Consider the following 26,859-nt stretch of genomic DNA (forward strand, 5'->3'; position numbering starts at 1 on the left):
TCTCCCTATTTATTTCAGAATCCCCTTCCCCACCCCTATTTCTGAAGAAGGGTCTAGGCCCGAAACATCAGCCTTCCTGCTCCTCTGATGCTGCTTGGCCTGCTGTGTTCATCCAGCTTCTACATCTTGTTATCTCAGATTCTCCAGCATCTGCAGTTCCTACTATCTCTGTATTAGGTGTCCTTTGTTTGCAGATGTCATTATTTCCAAAATAGTCAATCGTATGTATAGTAAAGCAGATGGCGAAATATTCTGGGACAGGCTGCATGTCATGCTGTGTTCCTTTTTTCTGTCTCATTGCGGATATTCAGGAGCAGTATCAGCATGAAGTAATTTCAGTTTATTTTATGTTTATTATGTTTCCCAGTTCCCTGTTATTCAAGGGTATTCCTTCTTCATCAAGAAAGAGAGGTGACCTCGTTCTTCCATTTGCTATGTTGGCAATCTGAATAGGGCAAGGTGGTAACTCAAGGTCAAAATATCACCAATCCCAAGTTGTGTGACAGTGGAATGGGATTAATTTAGATCTGTCCCTTTGTGTGCAGTAACTGCTGATGTTTGAAGGCCTGGAGAAGCAGCTCATGATTCCCAGAAAGTCCCATGGAATAAGGCATCAACTCTAGGTGATATTTAGAAGTTCTCTGGAAGTTTGAATACTGACTGAGTCAGGGAATTTCTACAATTTTTAAATTTTCCTTTTAAAGATTGTAAGAAATATGAGCTGGAATAGGCCATTTGTCCCCTCAAACCTGCTGTATCATTCAGTAGGATCAAGGCTGATCTGATTGTGGCCTTTACCCGACTTACATGCCTGTTCCCCCAGAACCCTGAGCGTCCTTGTCAATCAAAAATCTGTCTAAATCAGCCTTGATATGTTCAGTAAACCAGCTACCACTAGGGTCTGAGCAAAATAGATTTCTCCTTATCTCTGTTTTAAATCAGTGATCTCTTATTTTTAAACTAGTTCTAGGCTCCCCCACAATGGGAAACACATTTTCAGCATCTACCCTGTCAATTTTTTTATAATTCATTAAGAGCCCCTCTCATTTTTCTAAGCTTCAACGAGTGTAGGTAAAGCTGTTCAACATTTCCTCAGAAGACAATCCCTTCATTCTATGAATCAGTCAAGTAAACCCTTTTTAAGTGCTTCCAAAGAATCAGCACTCTAAGATCTTTACTAGAGAGACCAAAGGTCCCCTGTAGTTGATCATTTCTGGCAATGGTTTTGCACCCAAATGTTTTAAGAGGGGTTTTCAAGAACGAGGAAGCCACCTGAGAGTGGGCAAAAAACAAAAGCAAGGGTCGGGCAAAGAAATAAAGAATATTCTGCCTCTCTCTAGCACCACTAAGTTCCCCTACCCCCTCCCTGAGCCCCCAGCTCCCATCGCTTTCAACCTTCATTCTTTTAAGGCTTTATCATCTGGTTTCCCCAGACTTCCTTACTGACCATCCATAGCATAGGAGAAATTCCCATATCTTATGATAGAGCCTTGGAAGTATTCAGTCCTAGAGGTCAAATTGGTTCTCTGCTGCTGTGCACACTGGACACGCTCACAAAAGCAGTTTCTTTACCTGTTGTAATGAGCATTTATTGTGTCCAATATTTTAAGTTATAGAAAAACTCTGTGCATTGAAGGCTATCCATAGGCTATGGTTTTGGCCTTCCTGTTATATTGTACTGTAACTTTATTTGCTTATGAGTGTGTTACAGTGTAAGCTGTTTAGGTCTGCCAGGAAATGTCCATTTTTTGCAGATATCCCTTGGTGTGCCAATTTATACAGGTTTCAGCTTATGTTACAAAACCAGCTCCTATTTATCTTGAATCAGAGATAGTAGGAACTGCAGATGCTGGAGAATCCGAGACAACAAGGTGCAGGGCTGGATGAACACAGCAGGCCAAGCAGCATCATAGGAGCAGAAAGGCTGACGTTTCGGGCCTAGACCCTTCGGCTCCATCCCCGCCTCTTCGACCTGTTTGTTTCCTCTCCACCTATCCTCTCCTCTATCCATCTTCTATCCGCCTCCCACTCTCTCCCTATTTATTTCAGAACCCCCTTCCCCTCCCCCTTTTCTGATGAAGGGTCTAGGCCCGAAACGTCAGCCTTTCTGCTCCTATGATGCTGCTTGGCCTGCTGTGTTCATCCAGCCCTGCACCTTGTTGTCTCCTATTTATCTTGATGAATGGACAGGGTTTTTTTTTAAGTCCGAACAATTATCAATGAATGAACACTAGAAGCAATCCTTCTCAAATGTCCAAATTTACAGAATTCATACAGACGAATAAGCAAATGAAACCTGAATACAAATGGGTCTGAGTTACAAAAACATCAGAAGTTAAGTTTGAAAGGTAACTAAATCACATGACTCTGGGGCTACAGGTTGGATACCCCTCCTACAAAACATGGAAATGCTGCATTGTCTTCCAGTTGAAAATCATCAAACATTAATTGTAGATGTATATTGGTAAGAAGTGTAGCGATATATTAATGTTTTCAGTAAAAACTGCTAAGAGAGCACTTTACTTTGGCTGATGAGTTTGCCTTGATTCTAATTTCCACGTCAAACAGGCCTGTCTTAGATTTTCTGATTGTCAGTCAGTTATTCAGCGTCAGGAGCAGGACTTCATGCGCTTAAAGCTGCAGCATGCCTTGGAAGTAAAGGTATGAATTTCTTAATTGTTATTACATAGTAATGTTGATGCTTTGTTATTTCATGGTTTCTTTTAAAATCTTAGTTTCAATCTGTGTGATTGGTGCTTGATATTTAGGCCTGGATAAACAGTTTTGGGTGCTTTTGCACCTGTCTTGATAACTGGAATATGTTGAGACTTAGACCCATATAAACTGGAAGGATTTGTTTTAATTCATAAGAAAGTATAGGTCTAAAGGCTGGATTCAGTTTGCAAAGCAATGATTCCACTGGTTCAATATTTTCGACTTATTGTTTACAACGAGTTAGAACTTAAATTTGAATGCCTTCCAGATTACCCTCCAGGAAGACCCTTAAAAAACTGTTTAGTTTTACATATTGGGCATTGACGTTTATTACAGTCTTTTTTTAATTCTTTCACGGGATGAGGGCGTTGCTGGTTGATCAGCATTTATTGCCCATCCCTAATTGCCCAGAGGGCAGTTAAGAGTCAACCACATTGCAGTGGGCCTGGAGTCACTTGTAGTCCAGACCAGATAAGGATCGCAGTTTCCTTTCCTAAAGGACATTAGTGAATCAGATGGGTTTTTCCGACAATTGACAATGGATTCATGGTCAACATTAGATTCTTAATTCCAGATATTTATTGAATTCAAATTCCACCAACTACCATGGTGAGATTTGAACCTGGATCCCCAGAACGTTATCTGGGTCTCTGGATTAACAGTCGAGCAATAATACCACTAGGCCGTTGCCGCCCCTAAATATTGCCTAATTATTTATCTTGATGAATGGACAGGGTTTTTTTTTAAGTCCTAACAATTGTCAATTGTCTAATTATTTAAAATCATTTCCATGTATTGTGTCTGTTTTAAGCCTGGGCAAAACCAGGCATACACGGTAGAATTTAATGGTCCCACTCCCCAGTTGACTACAGGCATAGGGTAGGGAGGGGTGAATGACACCTTTACAACCACCATGTCACCCCTGTCAATTAAGCCAAAGATAGAAAAGGTCATGGTTAGCTTTCCTCTTTCTAGGTCTGTTGAGGCCTTTAAGAGGCCAATTAAGAAACTCACCTTGCTGACACTGATGCAGGGGTTGTGTGTCTTGAACCAACCATCGTAGCCGAGAGTTAGGATGCAGGCCTTAGTCAGGCTGCATGTTCAATGGAGGGCCTTGCTGCCGGCCCAGGACACCCATGCAGGCTGGTTACCCCCTCCCCCTCCCCACAACTCACCACATCAACACTCCCCCTGCCTTATTGGAACCTGTTTGATTCTGTGTCTCATGGATGTAGCCTGACTCAGCTCATGAGGCACACTCTATATCAGCTTTAGTGGTAAAAGTAGTGGACAGGGGAAATTTGTTATTTCTATGGACTTCCAGAAGGCATTTAATAAAATCCTGTCCAAGAGACTGTTAGTTTTGAAGATGTTGGAATTGAAGGAGAATTATTCATCTGGTTTGGAAATTGGCTCTGTGAAAAGACACACAGAGTGAGGATAATGGACACTTAATCTAGTGGCCAGTGATGCCTACGGGGATCTGTGTTGGGGCCTCAGCTTTTCACAGTATTTATTAACAACTTGGGTAACAGGATGGCTAACTACTTGCCTAAGTTTGCTAATGAGACAATGTTGGCAGTATTGTAAGCACTTTAGCTGGAAGCATATAATTACAAAGAGATATTGATTGATAAAGATGACACTAAGATGAGTGGTAGAGCAAAGTGTGCAGAAGACACTGAAAGTCTACAGAGGAATATAGATAGTCTAAGTGAGTGGGCAAAGGTCTGGCAGATGGAGTACAATGTTGATAAGTGTGAGGTCATCCATTTTGGTAGGAATAACAGCAAAATGGACTATGTTTTAAATGGTAAAAAATTGCAGCATGCTGCTGTGCAGAGGGACTTGGGTGTCCTACTGCATGAATCGCTAAAAGTAGGATTGCACGTGCAGCAGGTAATTAAAAAGGCAAATGGAATTTTGTCTGACATTGCTAGAGGTATGGAGTTTAAAAACAGGGAGGCTATGCTGCAGCTGTATAGGGTCCTGGTGAGGCCACACCTGGAGTACTGTGTGCAGTTTTGGTCTCCTTATTTGAGAAGGAATATACTAGCACTGGAGGGGGTGCAGAGGAGATTCACTCGGTTGATTCCAGAATTGAGAGAGTTGGATTATGAGGGGAGACTGAGCAGGCTGGGATTATACTCATTGGAATTCAGAAGAATGAGGGGAGATTTTATAGAAACATAAGATTATGAAGGGAATAGATAGGGTGGAGGCAGGGAGGTTGTTTCCACTAGCAGGTGAAACTAGGACTAGGGAGCGTTGCCTCAAAATAAAGGGAAGCAGATGTAGGTCTGAGGTCAGGAGGAACTTCTTCACCCAAAGGGTTGTGAATCTGTGGAATTCCCTGCCCAGTGAAGCGGTTGAAGCTACCTCACTGAATGTGTTTAAGGCAACGCTAGATAAATTTTTGAACAGTAAAGGAATTAAGGGTTATGGTGTGTGGGCAGGTAAGTGGAGCTGAGTCTCAAAAAGATCAGCCATGATCTTATTGAATGGCGGGACAGGCTTGAGGGGTCGGATGGCCTACTCTTGCTCCTAGTTCTTATGTTCTTATGTAAAGTGAATGGGCAAAACTGTGACAAATGGATTTCAATGTGGACAAATGTGAGTTCACCCATTTTGGATCAAAATCAAGTACTTTCTAAAGGGTAAAAAGTTCAAAACCGGAAATACTTTATACCAAATATACTTTATGGTTGAGATTCATGGATCATGAAAATATGAACAGCGACAGAAAATAATAAAAAAAACAGTCATGCTTCAGTTATATGCAGCCCTGAAGATCACAGAGTACGAAGAGTTATTCTGCTACTGCATCTTGGGGGGAAAATGTTGGTCTTGGAGGAAATACAGGACAGGCTTACTAGACTAATAATTAAATTCCAAGGCTTAAGCTAGGAAGAGAGAAAAAAACTAGGTTTGTGTTCCCTGGAATCTGGAAGGTGAAGTGGTGATTTGTTAGAAGTTTTCAGGATATTATGAAAACATGAGAAAAATACTTCCACTGTTTGAGGTGTCTAGAACTGAGGCAGAGCCAAAAAATTATAGCCAGACCTTCCAAGGAGTTGCAAGAGTGCTGAAGTTTGGAAAGCTTTTCTGCAAAGAGCAGTTGATGCTGGATCAATAGTTAAGTTTCAAATGAGGTTGACCTTTTTTTAAAAAATGAAAGAATTGCAGATGCTGGAAATCAGAAACAAAAACAGAAATTGCTGGAAAAGCTTAGCAGGTCTGACAGCATCTGAGGAGGGAAATCAGAGTTAAAGTTTCGGGTCCAATGACCCTTCCTCAGAACTGATGGTAGCTAGCAAAATGTCAGTTTATATGCAGAAGATAGGGTGGGAGGAGGGGGCAAGGAGTAAACAATCTGTGGAGGTAGAGCCCAAAGACAAGGAAGAACAGTTGGACAGAGAAAGGGGTGGATAACTGTCAGCCTAGGAGAATGAATAGCTGCCAATGGGGACTGTTAGTGGCAAACAATGGGTTGTGTGTAATAGCAGACCATGTGATAACAAGGCTGGTGTGTGAAGGGTTGGGGTAAGGACATGAGAGAACGTGCCTCCAGCCCTAAAACTGTTGAACTTGACAAGCAGAAAATGAGGTGCTGGCAAGATGAATACAGAACTGGCTTAGTCATAGGAGACAGAGGGGAGCAGTGAAAGGACGTTTTTTGGAATGGAGGGCTGTGACCAGTGGTATTCCACAGGGATTAGTGCTAAGACCTCTGCTGTTCATGATCTTCATAAATGATTTGGAGGAAAACTTAGCTGGTCTAATTAGTAAGTTTGCGGATGATACAAAGATTGGTGGAGCTGTGGATAGTGAAGAGGATTGTCAGGATACAGATCAGTTGAAGGCATGGGCAGAAAAATGGCAGATGGAGTTTAATCCAGACAAATGTGAAGTGATGCATTTTGGAATGTCAAGCACAAGTGTAAATTATACAGTGCATGGCAGAACCCTTTGGAGTATTGATATGCAGAGAGATCTGGGTGTGCAGGTCCACAGATCGCTGAAGGTGGCAGCGTAAGTAGAAAAGGTAGTAACAAAGCACCTGCCCGCACACCATAACCCTTAATTCCTTCACTGTTCAAAAATTTACATTGAGTATAAGGATATTACAAGTTATGCTGCAGCTTTATAGAACTTTAGTTAGGTCGCACTTGGAATATTGAGTACAGTTCTGGTCACCACACTACTAGAAGGATGTGGATGTTCTGGAGAGTGCACAGAAAAAGTTTACCAGGATGTTGCCTGGTATGGGGGATTTTAGCTGTGAAGAAAGGTTGGATAAACTGTGTTTGTCTTCACTGGAATGCAGGAGGTTGAGTGGTGACCTAATAGAGGTTTATAAGATTATGAATGGCATGGATAGAGTGGAAAGTATAAGGCTTTTTCCCAGGTTGGAGGGGTCAATTACTTGGGGACACGGGTTCAAGGTGCAAGAGAAGAAGTTTGAAAGAGACGTGCGAGTCCAGTTTTTCATACAAAAGGTGGTGAGTGCCTGGAACGCATTGCCAGAGGAGGTGGTGGAAGCAGACACGATAGCAGCATTCAAGAAACACCTGGATGAATATATGAATAGGAAGGGAATAGAGGGATACGGATCCTGTAAGTGAAGACAGTTTTTGAATGGAAGGGCAAAATGTGGCGGCACAGGTTTGCAGGACCAAAAGGCCAGTTCCTGTGCTGAGGCTTTGTGCATATTTGTTGGTAAAGTATTATTTTTCTCTAAGATGATGAGTATCTTTTTTTTTAAAGCTACAGCAGTGTGACATCACTTGATATTTTTTGTTAGCCAGAGAGATTAAAGGACACGGCGCAATGGCACGTACATTGAGTTAGGTTACACATTAATGGCAGAAAAGGCCAGAGCGGTTAAATGGCCCATTACTGTTCCTGTGCAAAGGAAATTGGCTGGGGAGAACTGAAACACCTACATTAGTGAAGAAAGTGAACAGAATGCCCATCAATAAGTGAGGAAGCCATAGTGGAGAACTAAGAAAAATATTTATTTTTAAGTTTCTGTCTTTCTGTAATTCTCTTTTCCCATGTTTTTCTTCATTTTACAACCCTCATAATTTTTCTCACTTTTTACTCTGCACCCAACTGTATTTCCACCCTGTGTCCTATTTCTGTTCATTCACATATACCAGTGTTGTCTTCTACATTAGCCACCAGCTGCTTGTACCTAATTACACCACACATTTATGCACTAAATACATTAGGTGGATAATTGCTTTTAACAAATGAACAATATGTATATATAATAAGTAAAGTAAATGTATTTGTATGGTTATACATTTGTAGTTAAAGCTTTGAGCATATTTATTGGTAAAGTATTATTTTTTCTAACATGACGTGTCTCACAATTTTTTTTAAAAACTGAGGCACTGTGACCTCACTTGCAGCATTGCACGGAGAGGGGAGAAATAATATTGTCTGTTCCAACCAATTTGAAAAATCGATTTGGGACAATAGAAGGATTGAAACCCACAAAAAGAAACAGTTCCAGCAGTGCACAATATGGCCAAGGGCAAGACGTATTCATCTATGTTGTTGATGGAGAGCAGGGGTGGGTCTGGTGCATCTCAGTGAGGCAACATTCTCTGTAGTCACTCTGATAGAGTCAAATTATCACTCATAAATGATGGACAAAAGATTAGATTTTATTTATTGTCACAGATATTAAGCCAGAAACTGTAGTAAAAAGCATTGTATCTGATGTATTCATGTCAGAATTCCAAACTTCAATGAAAAGCAAACATGGCAGAGTTTCACAATTAAAGTTGTATATGTCTCACTGCACATGAGGTACGTATTACATGTTAGATTCTTTCTACCAAAGTGAGCAGGTACGGCTAAAATGGCGTCACCGTGGCCACACTTCTGGTTCGTCAGCAAATTGCTTTATAGGTACCACGTAAAATATGCCTACTTGTTAGTTTAGAAACCTGATTTTCCTTGGTATCGTTTCAGGCTACCTTCCATAATATGCACCATCCCGCACACATAAATGTCTCCCTGTCTCCAAACACATCACCGGGTGATTATTTACATCCACTCATTACGTAGTCTAATCATAGATGAAGTCTGCTAACAAACGCAACATACGGCACTGCATGAGAGAATATAAGTTTAAAAAGCCTACTGGAGAGAAAGTAAATCTAATCTAGGGAGGGAAGTAGCATTAACAGCAATTTTTTAGTTTATTGGTTTATGGAATATAGGCATTCCTGGCTGAATCACAATGTGTTGCACTTGAGAAGATGGAGGTGAGCTGCCTGCTTGCACCTCTACAATCCATTCGGAGTAGGTACTCCACTGTGCTGTTAGGAAGAAGTTCCAGGATTTTGTCCCAGAGACACTGAAGAAACAGCAATATTTCAGAGTCAGGCTGACTTATGAATTAAACTACTGCTATGATATGGGATGATATAATGTAAGGTAAACAGGCAGGAGAGAGGCAAAAGAAAGAATTAAGAAAGAGAAAAGGACTTAAGACTGTTTGGGGTTTGTGATTAGGTTGCATGCTAGTAGTTGTGAAGCTGCAGAATGCAAAAATTAAATGAGCATGTAGTAAAGACTGTGTGATTTCAAAAGATAATCTTAGTTTTTGTGTAGATTGAGAAAAGCAGGTAAGTTCATGTTTGAAAGATAGAAAATGTTTGCAGTTTTCTGCAACAATATGACCTAGAATAAAGGGGACTTGCCATATTAGATTTAATAATGAGTAATGGGTCTGATTTAGTAACAACCTAATAGAATGTGAACATTTAGTGACCATAATATCATTGTATTGACTGTCGAGCTTGATATGAATCAACTTATAAAAACTTAGATTAAGTAAAGGCCAGTTTCAATGGACCAAGACAGAGACTATCCACAGTAAACTGCTCAAGTCTTAATGGGGATAAAATTACATAATATCAGTGGGACATTTCCAAAAATGAATTTAACAGGGTATGGAACCAGTTTATACCTCCACGTAATGAGAGTTCTGGACATTTTGGGTGGGGCGGGGATGTGGTGGTGGGGAAGAAGCCTTTGGACAAGGTAAGTTTAACAGAAAAAGCTGAAAGGATGCAAGAAGTAGCACCTACTCCAGCAAAAAGAAAAGCTACAAGGAACACGAAAGATGACAAAACAGATCGAGCGTACAAAAGGGTGCATGAATGTCAAAATTAAAACGGGTGGATAAGGTCAATGTGTGCTCCTTGAAAACTAATAGCAGTGATATTAATGAAAATAAGGAAATGGTAGACTTATTAAATAATTGCTTTCTATCATTATTTACAATATAAAAAGAGGATGATATGGCAATCATCACAAGGGAACTGATATTGTATCAGATGAGTCAGAGACTTACCAAACGTAAGGAAATTTACATAAGCCAAACTCAACAAATGAAAGAAATAATGGCACTAAAGAATGACAAAACACCAAGACCTCAGATGTTATCCATCATAGACTTTTAAAGGAAATAGATGAGATCATTGTTAATGCTCTAATTTTGAACTTCCAAAAGTTCTATCACTTAGCTGTTCATTAAAGTTAGAAAATTGACCATATCACTCTGCTGTTTGAGAAAGTTGAAAGGGAATCTGCTGTATAAAATTACTAGAGTCTATAATTAAGAATAAGATTGACTTGAACATCATGGAAATGTGTGAGCTGACCAGGGAGAGACCCACATGGATTACCTTGTGTTTGTTGACACTGATTAAATGTTCTTGAAGCAGTTACTAAAGTAACAAACAGTAGAACTTTATTAACTCTATCAGAGGATGCATACAGCACTGGCAAGGCTAATATTTGTTGCCATTCCAAAATGCTTTGAAGGTGATGAGCTTCCTTCTTCAACTGCTATAGTCCATCTGCTGCAGGTACACATACAGTCTTGCTGGGAAGGAAGTTCCAAGATTTCAATCTCAAATCAGCAAATAGACATCCATATAGCTCCACGTGAAGGTATGGGAACTTGCAAATGGTGGTGTTTCCATGAGTCTACAGTTGTTTTCCTTCTTGGTTGTAGAGTTTGTGGGTTTGGAAGGTGCCGTTGAAGGATCTTTGGTGAGTTACTCTAGTGCACTTTGTAGTTCGTACACACTCCTGCGATCGTGTATCGATGATGGCGACAATGAATGTGAATCGGTGGATATGGTGCCGATCCTGAGGACTGCTTGATGACATTGAGCTTCTTGAATGTTGTTGAAGCTGCAGTCATCCAGGCAAGTGAGGAGTGTTCTGTTACTGACTTGAGCTTCGCAGATGGGGTTTACATTACATTGAGAAACTTCAACCAGACCCTGGCATTGAGATGATTAACAGCTAACAACTACAACCCTCTATATTTCTACTAAGTATGATCCCACCCAGTGAAGAATTTCCCCCCGATTCCTATTGACTTCAATGTTACCAACTCTCCTTGATGCCATGCTCAGTCAAGTACTCAATCAAGTACAGCTATTTTGAGCATGTAAGGATTAAAAAATGCTGATCGATATAATTGATGTAAACTTCTAGAAGTATTAAATAGAGTCTCTCTAAAGAGATCAGCAGTTAAAGTTTAAGCTCATGAATCAACAGCAAATTTATTGATGAATTCATAGTGGGTGACATTGGCAGTTAGTCTGTTCTGAGGAAGGGTCACCGGACCCGAAACATTAACTCTGTTTTCTCCTCCACAGATGCTGCCAGACTTGCTGAGCTTTTCCAGCAACTTTGTTTTTGTTCCTGATTTACAGCATCCGCAGTTCTTTTGGTTTTTATTTGGCAGTTAGTCTAATTGTCAGGATGTGACCAGTAGGGTACCACTGATGTTAGGGTACAGATATTTACGACAGTTTTTAACAACTTAGTTGATAGGATGGAGAACCACATATCCAAATTTGAAAACTACACAAAAACAGTTGTCAATGTAAGCAGTGTAGATGAGTGTATATAATTACCAAGTGATGTTTATAAATCCAGGGTAAAATTGGCAAATGGGTTCCAGTGTAAGGCAAAAAAAACCCCATAGAATTGCCAATGATGTAAATCAGAAACAAAAACAGAATTAGTAGGAGAAACTCAGCAGGTCTGCCAGCATATATAGAGAGAAAGCAAAGTTAACATTTTGGCACTGGATCTGTTAAAAAAGCTAATTGAGTGCTGGCTTTTATATCTAAGGATCTAAAATACAAAGGCATATATGAAGATATGGATAGGCCACACCAGGAGAAAGTACTCTGTTCAGTCTGGGCACTGTGTCTTAGGAAAAATACATTGATCTTTGAGGAGACAAAACATAGATTCACTAGAATGGCATCTGGACTCCAAAAGTGAAATCACAGAGAGAAATTACACAGATCATGGTTGTATTCCAGAAGAGGGTTAGTTGTTTTTCAAAATTTGTTCATGGGACGTGGGTATTAGTGGTGGGTTATATTATTGTCTGTCCCTAGTTGCTGTTCAGATGGTGGTGGTGAGCTGTGTTCTTAAACTGTTGCAGTCCATGTTCTGTAAGTAGACCCATAATGCCATTAGAGAGGGAATTCCATAATTTTGTTTCGGTGACAGCGATGGAATGGTGATATATTTTCAAGTCAGTATAGTGAGTGACTTGGAAGGGAACTTGCAGTTGGTGGTGATCCCATGTATCTGCTGCTCTTCTCCTCCTAGCTGAAAGTGGTTGTCGGTTTGGAAGGTGCTGTTTAAGGATCTTGGGCAATTTCTGCAGTGCATCTTGTAGATAGTTACACAAAGCTGCTATTGAACATCGGTGGTGGAGGGACTGGATGCTTGTGGAGATGGTGCCAGTCAAGCGGGCTGCTTTGTCCTGGATGGTTTCGAGCTTCCTGAGTGTTGTTGGAGCTGCACTCATCCAGGTAAGTGAGGAGTATTCCTTCACATGCCTGACGTGTGCTTTGTAGATGGTGGAAAGGCTTTGGGGAGGGGTGGGGGGGATGTGTGTGTCAGGTGGTGAGTTACTCACTGAAATATTTCTAGCTTTTGACCTGCTCTTGTAGCTATTGCATTCATATGGTGAGTCCAATTGAGTTTCTGGTCAGTGGTAACCCAGAATGTTGATAGTGGGGGATTCAGTGATGGTAACACCCATGAATATCAAAGGACAGTGATTAGATTGTCTCTTATTGGAGATGTTCATTGCCTGGCATTTGTGTGGTGCACATGCTACCTGCTACCTGTCAGCCCAAGTTTGGATATTGTCCAGAGATCGATTTTCTGAAGAAGAGTCCTGACCCGAAACATCAACTTTCCTGCTCCTCTGATGCTGCCTGGCCTGCTGTGTTCCTCCAACTCCACACTGTGTTATCTCTTAGATATTGTCCAGGTCTTGTTGCATTTGAACGTGGACTGCTTCAGTATCTGAAGAGTTGTGAATGGTGCCGAACATTATGCAGTCATTGGTGAACATCCTGTTTCAGACTTTATGATGGAAGGAAGCCCATTGATGAAGCAATTGAAGATGGTTGGTCCTAGGACACAACCCTGAGGAACTTTTGCAGAGAAGTCCTGGAGCTGAAATGACTGACCTTCAGCAACGACAACCATCTTCCTTTGTGCCAGATGTGATTCCAACCACCAGAGAGTTTGTCCCCAATATCCATTGATTCCAGAGCTCTTTGATGCCACGTTCAGTTGGAGTTTTGATATCAAAGGCTGGCACTCTCACCTCACCTCTGGAATTCAGCTCTTTTGTCCATGCTTGCACTGAGGTTGTAATAAGGTCAGGAGCTGAGTGGCCCTGGTAGAACCCAAACTGAGCATCACTGAGCGGGTTATTGCTGAGCTTGATAGCAACATTGATGACACCTTCCATCACTATTGATAGTTGAGAGTAGACTGATGGAGCTAGTTGGCTGGTTTGGATTTGTCCCGCTGTTTGTGTACGGGACATACCTGGGCAATTTTGCACATTGTCAGGTAGATGTTAGTGCAGTAACTGTACTGGTAAACATGGCTAGGAGTGCGCAAGTTCCGAAACATAAGTCTTCAGTACTATTGCCTGTATATTGTTAGAGCCCGTGGCCTTTGCAGTATCCAGTGCCTGCAATTGTCTCCTGATAGCATGTGGAGTGAATCAAATTAGCTGAAGATGTGGCAGGATTGCAGAGCTTAGATTTGATCCATTGGTTGTCAGATTACTTAGCTCTGTCTATTACTTGCTGCTTATGCTGTTTAGCTTGCAAGTAGTCCAGTTTGCTAGCTTCACCAGTTCGACACCTTATTTTCAGATATGCCTGGTGCTGCTTCTGGCATGCCCTCCTACATTCCATTGAAGCAGGTTTAAACTCCTGGCTTGATGGTAATGGTTGAGTGGGGGAATATGCTGAGCCATGAGGTTATAGATTGTGCTGGAGTACAGTTCTGTTGCTGTCGATGGCCCTCAATGCCTCGTGGATGCCCAGTCTTGAATTACTAGATCTGTTCAAAGTCTGCCCTATTTAGCATGGTAATAGAGCCACACAACACAATGGAGATTTTTCTTAATCTGAAGGCGGGATTTTGTCTTCAAAAGGACAGCTGCATCTGTAGCCAGCAGATTGGTAGGGATGAGGTCAAGTATGGTTTTCCTCCTTGTTGGTTCCTTCACCACCTGCTGCAGAGCCAGTCTAGCAGCTATGTCCTTTAGGACCCGACCAGCTCAAACAGTAGTACTGCTGCTGAGCCAGTCTTAGTGGTGGACATTGAAATCCCTAACCCAGAGTGTATTTGGCACCCTTGCCACCTTCAGTGCTTCCTCCAAGTATTGGAGGAGTACTGACTCATCAGCTGAGGGTGGACAGTACATGGTAATCAGCAGGAGGTTGCCTTGCCCATATTTGACCCAATGCTATGAGACTTCACGCAGTCCAGAGTCAATGTTGAGGCCTCCCAGGGCAACTCCCTCCTGATTGTGCACCATTGTACTGCCATCTCTGAATATGTCCTGCAGGTGGGTTAAGACATATCCAGGGATGGTGATGGTGGTTACGTTGAATGTACGGTATGTTTCCATGAATATGGTTATGTAAGTCTGTTGCTGGACTAGTCTATGAAACAGCTTAAAATTTTGGGCACAACCCCAGATGTTAATAAGGAGGACTTTTCAGAGGCAATAGGGCTGTTTCTGCCATTATCAGTTCTGGTGCCTAGGTTGATGCCAGGTGGTCCATCCAGTTTCATTTCTTTGTTGAGATTTCATAGTGATTAATCAATAGGTCATTCCCGAGGGCAGTTGAGAGTCAACAACATTGCTGTTAGTCTGGAGTCACATGTAGGCCAAACCAGTTAAGAACATCTGTGAAGGAGATGGGTTTTTCTGACAGTAGTTTCATGGATCATCATTAGATTCTTAATTCCAGACTGTATTTTCATAGAAAGAACTTTTCCACCATCTGTGGTGGGATTGAACCCCAGTCCCCAGAAGATAAGCTAAATTGCTGTATTAGTAGTCTAGTGATAATACCACAATAGGCCATCACTTCCCCTATTCCAAATTCCCCAACTGGCAGAAATAGATTAGTCTGGCAGAAACTATCAGTTCCCTTTAAAAATTTGAAAACTTAGATTAAGGGAAGGTGATAACTCAGTGGTATTACCACTAGACAATTAATCCAGGGACCAAGTAAATTTCTGGGATTCTGGTTTGAACCCTGCCATGGCAGATAGTGGAATGTGAATTTAATAAATATCTGGAATTAAAAGTCTAATGATGACCATGAAACAATTGCAGATTGTCAGAAAACCCTTTTGGCTCACTGATGTCCTTAGATGGTGTCAGGAATATTAGCTAAGAATGCCGCTGTACCTTTAGTCACATGATGGAAACTGCCATCCTAACCTGGTCTGGTTTAAATGTGATTCCAGACCCACAGCAATGTGTTTGACCCTTAAATGTCCTCCGTGCAATTAGAGATGGGCAATAAATGCTGACCTAGCTAGTGATGCCCACATCCCATGAATGAATCAAAACAGAAAATTAACAAAAATAAGGAGCATTGCCTAAGTATTAGGATCAGATCTTTAAATGCTGAAATTAAGAAACACTTCATAAAAAGTATGTGGAAAGGATGGTAGAAACTGAGCTCTGCAAGTGATTGCTGGTACTGGTTAAATTGTTAGTTTTATTTTTTGTTAACCAAAGGTGTTGAGGGATATGGGGCAAAATTGGAATTGGGTACTGTTGCTAAGTAGGGTACAGTACTTGTGGACTGGAGGGCGAGATGTTAGAATTTGCTTGTTAAATGGTAGGGGGAAGTATCCGTCCCCTTTATAAGATGATGCGCTTTTTCTAGACTAGGAGAGCTTGAGGGTGAGAGGCAGGTTAAAATCACTTTGCACACTTCAGTTGACAGATCATAGAGCATCTCTGGGTGTTTCAGTTTTAGTTGTCGGGAGGGTAGGGGGTCGACCTCTGCTTTATAACAGTACCATATCAACCACATTCTAATTGAATGCCAGAATAAGTCCCGGAGACTAAATCAAAAACAGAAATTCAGTGGTCTGGCAGTATCTGTGGAGAGAAAGCAGATTTAACGTTTTGGGTCCAGTGACGAGTCTATGACGATTCTTTGTGTTTTTTTGCCCAGAGACTAAATGACATATTCCTATTCTTATGATCTTAATATCAACTGTAAACCAGTACTAAATAATCCAAGACATCTTCTAAAGTTAGTATTTCACACAGAACATCAATACTAAAAGCCTGGTAACCCACTCACAAAGAATTTTCCTCTATTTGGTTGTTGTAATAACATTGGAAAAGTGTTCTTATGCACAATTTTGGTTGTGCACCATACCTACTAAAAAGAAGAAGTCAATCCACATGTTATTATCCTGTCCAAATAATATTAAAAAACGATTGTTTTCTTTGCTGTTTATCTATTTATCCCTAAATTTACAATTGCAAGCAAGGTTTTACGCAAGTCACATGAGGATTTTACCAATGCTGCAATGGAGTTGAGAGGGAATAGTCTTGTATTAACTGCAATTAATCTGTGTTGATGAACAATTTTTGAAATGAGATTGAAAGCTATAAGGATAAAAATAGACATAGACTGCATACAGTATCATAATGCCAATCAAGGCCATGAAACAGCTGAGATACACTGAGTTCAGGTGGAAAATATAGATTTGCAATGCTCAATTAGTACATTGTAATTTTACTTATTGCACCAAATCCTCATTATCCACAGGGGATAGGGTCATGGACTTCATGTGAATAACAAAAAGTGTGGATACTGCTTATATGTGAATTTCTTATCTGTTGCAAAGTATTGCATGATCAGACATGATGAGTCAATGAAGAAAAAAAAAATGGAGTCTGGGGTCAACCCCCAAGGTCCATGGATCCATGGATAGCAAGTCAATGGATAACAAGGAGTGAGTGTATTGATGTTCCTCAAGTAATTCATTTAACTAGAAAATTGCCATGACAATTTAACTAAGTAATCTATTAGAAGTTTTGATAGGTGGAGTTATGTTTTTCATAATTATTAAATTAATATTTTAATCTGGTTTAATTAAAAAAGGAAAGCTGTGTTGTAATTTGCTAGGAGTTTGAGCAGAAGTCTGTGAATGAGTTTAAATTGTTCCAGTACAGTGCAGCAGTTGGGACAGTTAAAGTTGTACAATAAAAGTACATTCAAAGTGCTTGAAATTAGAAAAGAGCAGAGTTGTGTGTGTGAGGTGGTGGTTGGCTAGAGATGGACCTGAAATTAAATAGTTAAACTGCTATTAAATTGGAAGATACTTCCATGTCATCCAAGATGTAGCTTCAAATCAGAGGAGTGTGACTGTTATCTATTCTTTTGTAGATGAGCTACGAAGGACTAACAGGTTAAAGGACTAACAGGTTAAAAGACTATAATCCTCCGAACAGAACATTACTAATATTGTTTGTCAAGTTGATACAGGTTGTGCTGTCAATTCAGAACTGAATTAAATTGAATTCCTAATGTTGTGTTTTAAGTCCAGAGCACTGTTTCACAATACTTATTTGAGTTGGCAATTGACCTAACCTTAATTAAGGTAGTAAAATACTGTTTGGTTTATTTGTTCATAAAATGTGGGCATTGCTGGCACTTATTGTCAATCTCTAATTATCCTTGAGAAGCTGATAGTAAAGGCATTTCATGTGGGGTAGGTTCATTTGCACTGCTCTTAGGATGAGTCAAACTTTAACTGTTTGCAATATGTTTCTATATATTTTTACTTTTTAACAGGTATATACTGCTAATCTATTATAATTTTTGTATAATATCTTTGTTTTAAAGGAGCTACAAGGTCCAGGTTTTAATACTGGTCAATGTTCAAATACTCGAGTCTATTCCCCTCCAGTTTGTGTTAATCCAACATCTTCCCGGCCATCATCAGGATACCTCTCTTCTGTAAGCGTTCATCTTTCATAATCCATTTACTAAATGCATTTTTATTTTCCAGGACCATAATTTTGCTGCAAATGACTTATTTTATCAATTATAGGGTTACCTAGAGCTCATGCTGGACTGGTCCTGTCAGGGTAGCAACTTAAAGATTCATGGGTTGAGAAACTCAGATTTTCCCCAGCAGATCTATCATCTTCCTCTTTTGTTCATGTGGTGGCAGTAGGATAGTATGGCAGGCCGTGAGCAATACCATTTTCTCATGATGTATTCCTGTTCTGCCATGCAATTACATTGACTGAAAAATTTGGTGAAATCTTTTTGTGACTTTTCCACCAACCAAGACAAAATTGTGGGCAACAAACCTGAAGAGAAAATGATGAACAGTGATGCAGTTGACCATTGAGGGAATCCAAACCAAAGTGAAAAGTAGATTAAAGCACTGGATCATATTGAACGTTCACCATCAACACTTGAAGTGCACTTTGTAGCTGTGATTTTCCTCACAGAACTTCATCAGTCTGAGGGCCACTGGAATGAACAAGTTATCTATTCAGACAAGGAACTAACAGCCTACCTACCTTCTATGTCTTAAAATATGAATACTTGAACAGCCAGCATTTGTTTCAGCTTAAAAGCTGAACAAAACAAATCAATTACTATCCAAATCTTAGTTTGCCCATTTTGGCCAAATTTATGTGCAAGCAGGCCTGGTCAAAACATATCCTCTGTCAAGTGAGAATGCAATGGAATGAAGTCAGAAAATGCTATAAATACTCAGCAGATCTGGATGCATCTGTGGAGAAAGAAACAGAATAGATGTTTCACCTGAGTGACTGGAGGAAAAGGGTGATGGTGCAAGGCCAAAGGAAATGGTACTGGGGCACATCAGTCTAGTGAAGGCACAGATGGAAACAGCAGGGACATCAATAACAGTTATTGTCCAAAAAAAGAAAGGCAGATTTTATGATCTGAATTTGTTGAAACGTTTGTTGAGTATGAAAAGTTGTAAAATGTCTGGACAAAAAATAAAATTCTGTTCCTCCAACTTACCTTGAGTTTCACTGGAACAATGTGTGGGAGACTGGGATAAAGGGTTAGAAAGCAAGTTGGACAGAGAGTTAAAATAATCGACAACCAGAAGCTCAGGGTTGCACTCGTGAACTGAACAGAGACAATCTGCAAAGTGGTCACATGATCTATGTTCACTCTCTCCACTGTAAAGGAAACTGTATCGTGGGCTGTGTATATAGTATCCTAAACTGGAAGTGTTCCAAGGAGTTCTGTGTCTTCTAAGCAGAATGTTTTAAAAGCCTGTGTCCAAAATCCTCTAGTAGCAAAGTGGAAAAATTGTTTACATGTTTTTCAAACAGCTGAACACTAGAGGCCTCAAGTTTCTGTATTGTTTATACAATCACAGTGGGAAAGTAGGATTACTGCCTTATGTAATGAATTAAACCATCAGATATAAAAGCAAGAATAAAAGCAAATTATCTTTCAGTTTACATTTATAGTGGTTTCTGGCAGCATTTGTGAGAAACAAAGTTAACTTCTCAATTCTGACATGACTGAGTTCTGAAGAAGTGCCATCTTGGACTCAAAATATTAACTCTGTTTCTCTATCTGCAGATGTTACCAGACCTGTTGAGTGTCTCAAATATTTTCAGTTTTTAGTTCAGATTTCCAGCATCTGTATTATTTTGTTTTTATCTGTTTTAAGTACCTTGGTAATTGAGTATCTTCTCCTCTGTGAGCTTTCACTTTGGCTGATGGTTGCATTGCTTTTGCTCACTCCTGAGTACACTGTGATTTATACTAATTAGTTATTTGGCAAATGTTTGTGTAACTGCACCACTGGAGGATGATGCTGAAGTCCACAACAGGCCAACTTATGGAGTTTGTTGTCAATATAAGCATCACAGCAAATCCTGTATCAATATATGAGGAAGTGTAACTAATTCAAATATCAAATTAAGGAATGATTATTTCCCCATGTGGGAGAATCTAGGACCAAAGGGCATAATCTCAGAATAAAGTTTTAAGATAGAGATGAGAATGAATTTCTTCTCTCAGAGTTGTGAATCTGTGGAATTCTTTTCTGCAGAGGGCCATCAAGGCTGGATCATTAGCTAAACTCGAGGCTGATGTCAACATATTTTCAATCAGTAATGGAATCAAGGGTTTTGAGCAAAGGCAGGATAGTGGAATTGAGGATTATCAGATCAACCATTATTTCATTGAATGGCAGAGCAGACTCACTGAATTGAATGGTTATTTCTATGTCTTATGGTCTTACTTTATTCATCAGTGTTTTATTCTTGCAGCTGTTTGCAGAGCAAGGTATTGATGGTAGTATTGCCTGATTTAAGAAGAACAAGAAGGAAATAGGTCCTGACCAATTTTGATATCAGGTGTATCTAGTGGAAGCATTGGTGCTCAGGCCTCAGCTATTTACAATCTGTTTCAATGATGTGGATGATGGACCAAATGTGAAATAACGAAATATGTTCATGACACGAAACTAGGTGGAAAAATAAACTATGTAGTGGACATAAATAGGCTGTGAAGGGATAAGGATTGGCTAAGTGATTGAACAAGAAGGTGGCAGATGGACTATAACATAGGGAAGTGTAAAAATGTTCAGGAAGAATGGAAAAGCGCAATGTTTTTAAAAGATGAGGGGCTAATAAATATTCGTATTTGGAAATCCTTGCATGTGAACCACAGATAGTTAACATGTGGGTCCAACAAGCAGTTAGGGAAAGAAATGTCCTGATTCCCTTTATTACAAGTACATTGGTGTTTAAAAATAAGCAAGTTTTGCTGCAATTAAATAGGCTTTGGTGAGAACACACCTGAGGACCTGTACTATGCATAGTTTTGGTCTCATTTGACTTAGAGGGGGTGCAAAATATGTCTACTAGATGAGAGGGCTTGTTGTAAGAGACAGATGATTTCATGCAAATGTACAAAATTCTTAGAGAGCTTCAATGATAAGTGTTGAGAGGCTGTTCCATCTGGCCAGGGAGTTTAGAATTAGTCTCAGTGTTAGGTTCAGGAGAAATTTCCTCACCCAGAGCATGGTGAGCCTGTGAAATTCTCTACTGCAGAAGCAGTTGAGGCCTAAATATTGAATGTTTTCAAAAAGGAGTTTGATATAGATTTTAAGACTAAAGGGATCAAAGTCTATGGGAAGAAAGTGGGATCAGGGTACTGAGTTGGATGATCATCCATGTCATGTTGATTGGTGGAGCTAGCTCGAAGGGCCAAATAGCCTGCTCTTGCTATTTCTTCTGTTTCTAGGAAAAACTCAATTAAACCTGTCAGATATGATCTCTTACTGACAAAGCTATGCTGACTATTCTTGATTAATTCTTGACTCTGCAAGTGGAGATTAATTCTGTCCCTCAGAACTTTTCCAAAATTTCCTTGGTTTATTCCAGCCACCTTTCTTGAATGATGGTACCACATTAACTATACTCCAGTGCCTGTCTTCTGTGTCCATAGAGGATTTAAAAAGTTGGTGTCAATGCCCCTACCATCACTTACCTTTCCTCTCACAGTACCCATGATATATCTCATCTGGGTCTTACCCAAATTTAATTTGTTCAGTTCTGAGGAAGAGTCACCAGACCTGAAACGTTAACTCTGATTTCTGTTCACAGGTACTGCCAGACCTGCTAAGCTTTTCCAGTAACTTCTGTTTTTGTTTCTGATTTACAGCATCCACAGTTCTTTCAGTTTTTATTTAATTTGTTAAACTATATCACAGTCCTCTTCCCTGATTTCCATTCCTACATGGTTCTTCTCCACTCCGAATACAGATGTAAAGTACTAACTTAAAACCTCACATATTCAGTCTCCACCCACAGTTTTCACTTAGACCCATAATAGCTTCCTCTCTTTCCCTGGTTATCTTTTAGTCCCTCATATATTTACAAAATGCTTTTGAATTTTCCTTCTTTTTATCCACCAGTGATTTCCATGCCCCCTCTTCACTTTCCTAATTTATTTTTTAAATACGCTCCTCCCCCCACACTTTTTATATTTACGTACAGCTTCTGATGTTTTGAGCTTTCTTTTCTGTCGTCAGCAATAGGTTTCTGACTTTTTGGGATATATTTGATTGATATAGATTTAAATATAGGGGACATTTGAAAACATTTGCAGATTGTGCAAAAATTGGCTGCAGTAGATTAAGAAAAACAAAGCTAGCAGACCACACGAAGATATCAATGGATTGCTTAGGTGGCAAATAAATCATGAATGGAATTCAGTCTGGAGAAATATTAAATGATCCATTTAGGGAAGGCAAACAAGACAAGGGAGGAGACTAGAAGTGGTAGGGCAAAAGAACAGAGGAACATTGGAATACATTTCCACAGGATCCTGAAGGTAGGAGAACAAGTAAATAAGGTAGTTAGGAAAGCATACACAAGATACCTTCCTTTATCAGCCAACGCATGGAAAACAAGAGTAAAGGAGTTTCTTCTAGAACTAGTGTAAAACACCACTGAGACCACTGTGTACCATTCTGTTCACCACATTAAGTGGATTGATCTGATTACACTAGAATGGGTGCACAGCAGATCCAAGAGGATGTTCTCAGGACAGGGAACATTTTATCTATGAGGAAATAATTTGGGATTGTTTTCTGTGGTATATTGGAGACTGAGGGTAGATTTAGTTCGGATGCATGCAATTCTGAACGGCCTGGAAAGGAAGGACCTGTCAGTAACCAGGGAGATCAGTAACAAGGAGGTATAAATTTAAAGTAATGGCTGGAGGGATTAGAAGGGGATTGATGATTATTTTCACCCAGAAAATAGCAGGGCTCTGAAACCCATTGCCTGAAAGAACATTGGAAGCAGATACCCTCATCTTCTTTAGAACAGGTATGTACTCAAAGTTCTGTAACCTACGGGGCTGCAGACCAAGATCTAAAAGTGGAAGTAAGTTTGAAAACTCTTCTTCAGCTGACACAAGTATAATGAGCCAAATAGTCTCTTATGTTGTAACTTTTCTGTGTTTTTATTGGGCATTAACACAGAGTAAATTGGGGTTTATGACAATAGGACCATAAAGTGAAATTAATGTAGAAGATCAGTCATAACCTTATTGAATGGTGAACCAAGATCATTGGATGGTATGGCTATCTTATGCTCCTGTTTCTTATGTTCTTAGTACGCAGCTTGTGTTTACGTTTGCATTTTTCCAGTATTGCTAGTTTCCAATCTACTACGAAAGATACCCAAATGTTTTCATGGGTTACCTTTCAAAGGTATGAATGACAATGACAAATTACTGCTGTCTATGTAAATGTGTCAGTCATAGAAAATTCTTGGGTATATACTTCTATTTCACTCCATTGCAGGCTTGATTTATTTGAGGACATTAACAGTAGACAAACGGAGATCATGTGGTAGGTAAATCACTTGAGGAGTTCCCATCTTGTTGACAAATTCATATAGGAAAATTAAAATAATTGTTCATTATCAATAATGTCCAAAAATATCTAACATTCTGAGCTGAGAACTGTAAGAGTCCAAGAAGCAGATGTCAATGTTATTATTGCAGAGATGTGTACCAAATCATGGAGTAGGTGCTGCGTTGTGGCATTGGATGAAGAGATGTTATGTAGACATTGTAGTTAAACTTATATTAACAATTCATGAAAATTGTCACTATAGCAGGACATTTCAGACAATGTCAAGTAATAACTTAAAGTTTTCAAGGGTTACAAGCAAATACAACTGTGATGAGCTTTTCAAAAGGCTGACAATTCTGGGGAGATGGGGTGTCATTTTACCTCTTCACTTGAGTGGTAAACTCACGGACTGGACTGCTTGCCCATTCTAGAACTTTATTGATTTTCATTTTTATTGGAATCAATGGAAATGAAAATGAAGTGGTTCCTTAAATGGGCTGTGAATCCATCCCACCTGTTTACTAAAGGAAGATGAAAATTACCTTTGGAGGAGGGGGAGTGACAAAGGTCTAATGCAAATTCAAGCTTCATATTAATAATCATCTTAACCTTTTAATTCACTCCAAAAATATATTCCAAGTATAATGTCTTTTCTATTTAAAAATTTTAGGCTGTGTCCAAGACCAGTTGTCTTCAAGAGGACTTGAACCCTGATTTGAAAAATCTTCTAATGGATCTTAAGAGTACAGCCTGTGATGGGTGTAACAGATCAAACAGCATAAATTACACTGAATGTGAAGGAGAAAGAACATCACGAAATATGCATGCGGTGTAAGATTCAGATACTTGCTATGCTCACTGTATCATCATGATCTAGTACCATTAAATGTGTTAAAGTGGCTTAAATTTACCACAATTCCAATTTCAAGTGTGCTTGGAAAAACTTAATTCATATTTACTTTTCTGGACAGTGAATAATTATCAAAGCAGGCTTTCCAGATTTCTGTTGACTTTATTGTCATCTCTTATAACAGCAATTCTTATAATTTGTAGAAAGAGGCATTCTTAATGGGGTTGAGCATTATCATTCAGTCACATTGGATAAGTTCACATTGGATAAATTCACATTACATCACAGGTACAAATCATGCAGATCTAATTCAATATCTGTGACCCTGTTTATCAAAGGAGGAAGAACCCTTCTTAAGGGTACCATGACATGCTCCAGGAATTATTTTTTGCCCCCTCATTGAAGGAGGAAAATAGTCAATCCTATACTATTTATTTAACTAATCCATTCATTTTTGTAAACAAAACTTTAATCTTTACAACCAAGCTGCCTTTTTAGATGTTCATTAATATCAACTTAGAAAGCTTAAAATCAGTATTTTTTAAAAAAATTCAATGTAAACATTTTAATGTTTTATTTCTAGATGTAATTTACCAAGTTTTTTTTGGAAAGTATGAATTTTATTTAATCTAAACAGGATTATATAATATTCTCAAATGTAGTGATGTCAAGTAACAATTCCTGTTTGTTTCTTCCTTTGTCTATGGATCCTAGTTGTGAGAATCTCAAAAATTCTGGATTTATATATAACAGTCAGTTGTTGCTAAGGTTATTCAAATGCTACTTCCACTAGTTGCCTAAATATCAGCAAAATTATATCCCTCATACATTGTATTACAAATAGGATTAATTTGCTGGTAGCCTTTTCAGACCCCGCTTTACATGTTGTTTAATTTACTTTTTGTTGTTCTCACAGTTGACATTAGTTGATCTTTTCCATTGCCCATTACTCTCGTATTAGAATATTTCTAGGTTTTTCTCATTTCCTAGTCAAATATGTTACTGAATTGCAGGAAACCTTACAACACTTGCATGACATTAGAAACTTCTCAACCTTCTTCTCTGTAGGGAGAACAGTCTCAACTTCTTCAATCTGTCTTCATAACTGAAGTTTCTCAGTAATTCACTTCTGCACTCTTTAGAATGGATTCACAACTTTCTTATAATGTGATGCCAACAACTGTAGACAATACTTTCGCTGAGATCTAACAAATGTAATCTAATTTATCTATTGCTGAACATAAAATCTTATTAATTTAAAAATGTAATGTTTAAAACCATAATTTTTTTGCATTGGAAAACATTTAAAAATATATATTTAAGATCGGCAACCTGGTTACTTTTATTTCTACAGCTACAGAAGCTTTATAGGTTTTAAAAGCTATAAAGAACCCTTGACTAGATTAATTGGTGTCTGTTTTTTTTTTAAGCAGTTTTAAAAAAAAAAATATTCAACTGCTTTTTGGTCCTTAGTTGTGCCTTTCTGCTGAGAAAAGGCAAACAATTTTAAGAGCCCCTCTATGTGAGCACAATTGATGGAAATTCATCACCATGATTAGTTTGATCTGCTATCATGGCCTGTTCTCTGTGTGGGGCTAGTTTCCACAAATAATTTTGAAACTAGCATTAACATTGTGAAAATTAATTTGCAGTGGTTGTAATTTATGTTTAAATTTCCTTGATCATTTGCACACGTTTCATAGAGCATAGAATCCCTACACTGTGGAAACAAGCCCACACAAACCCTCAAAGCATCCCACCCAGACCCATCCCCCTATAACCCACCTATCTACTCATCCCTGAATAGTATGGGCAATTTAGCATGGCCAATCCACCTCATCTGCACATCTTTGGGCTGTGGGAGGAAGCCTATGCAGACATGGGGAGAATGTGCAAACTCCACACAAACAGTTGCCTGAGGGTGGAATTGAACCCAGGTTCCTGGTGCTGTAAGGCAGCAGTGCTAACCACCGAGCCACCGTGCCATCCCGTTAGGCACATGACACTGGAAACAGAAACTTGTAGACAATCTACCCATCACTTTAATCTCAGTTTTCAGATTTGTAATATCATTTTCCCTGTTCTTTTAATTCTTTTTATTGTATACAATTTGATTGTTTCTTATGAACAACCTTTGAAATCACAATGTCTGCTATTAAATTAACAGTGAAGCTCTTTTCCAACAATCTACTCAGTCCTTTCCTTGTAACTTCAGCTCATGAGACCCTATTGAGCATCCCGGTTGCCTTTAACATAATCACCTTTTTTTCTTTTGTTTGAGCAAAAACATCCTTCCCCAATTACTCTAAATCTAGTTCGATCATTAACAGTATCACTTCTTTTGAATTGCATTTTTCCTTTAAACAAATGGAAGCAATTGCCTTCTCATTTCCATTATAGCCATAAAATATATTAATGGTTTCAATTAACTTTCCTATTATTTTTCTGATCCGTATACCTTGTTTCCCCTTGTTAACCTTTACTTTAAT

General features: G+C 39.2%; 1 protein-coding gene across 1 annotated transcript in view; it reads left to right on the forward strand.

The window, feature by feature from the left end:
- LOC109917776 (coiled-coil domain-containing protein 158) overlaps positions 1–26,859 on the forward strand; it is a 162,845-nt gene that overhangs the window by 127,369 nt on the left and 8,617 nt on the right. Inside the window, exons 16-18 of the mRNA XM_048603980.1 lie at positions 2,569–2,661; positions 17,985–18,098; positions 24,191–24,351. Coding sequence (XP_048459937.1) covers positions 2,569–2,661; positions 17,985–18,098; positions 24,191–24,351 — 368 coding nt within the window. The remainder of the gene's footprint in view (positions 1–2,568; positions 2,662–17,984; positions 18,099–24,190; positions 24,352–26,859) is intronic.

The sequence above is a fragment of the Rhincodon typus genome, chromosome 1, assembly GCF_021869965.1.
Source record: "Rhincodon typus isolate 14 chromosome 1, sRhiTyp1.1, whole genome shotgun sequence".
NCBI lineage: Eukaryota > Metazoa > Chordata > Chondrichthyes > Orectolobiformes > Rhincodontidae > Rhincodon > Rhincodon typus.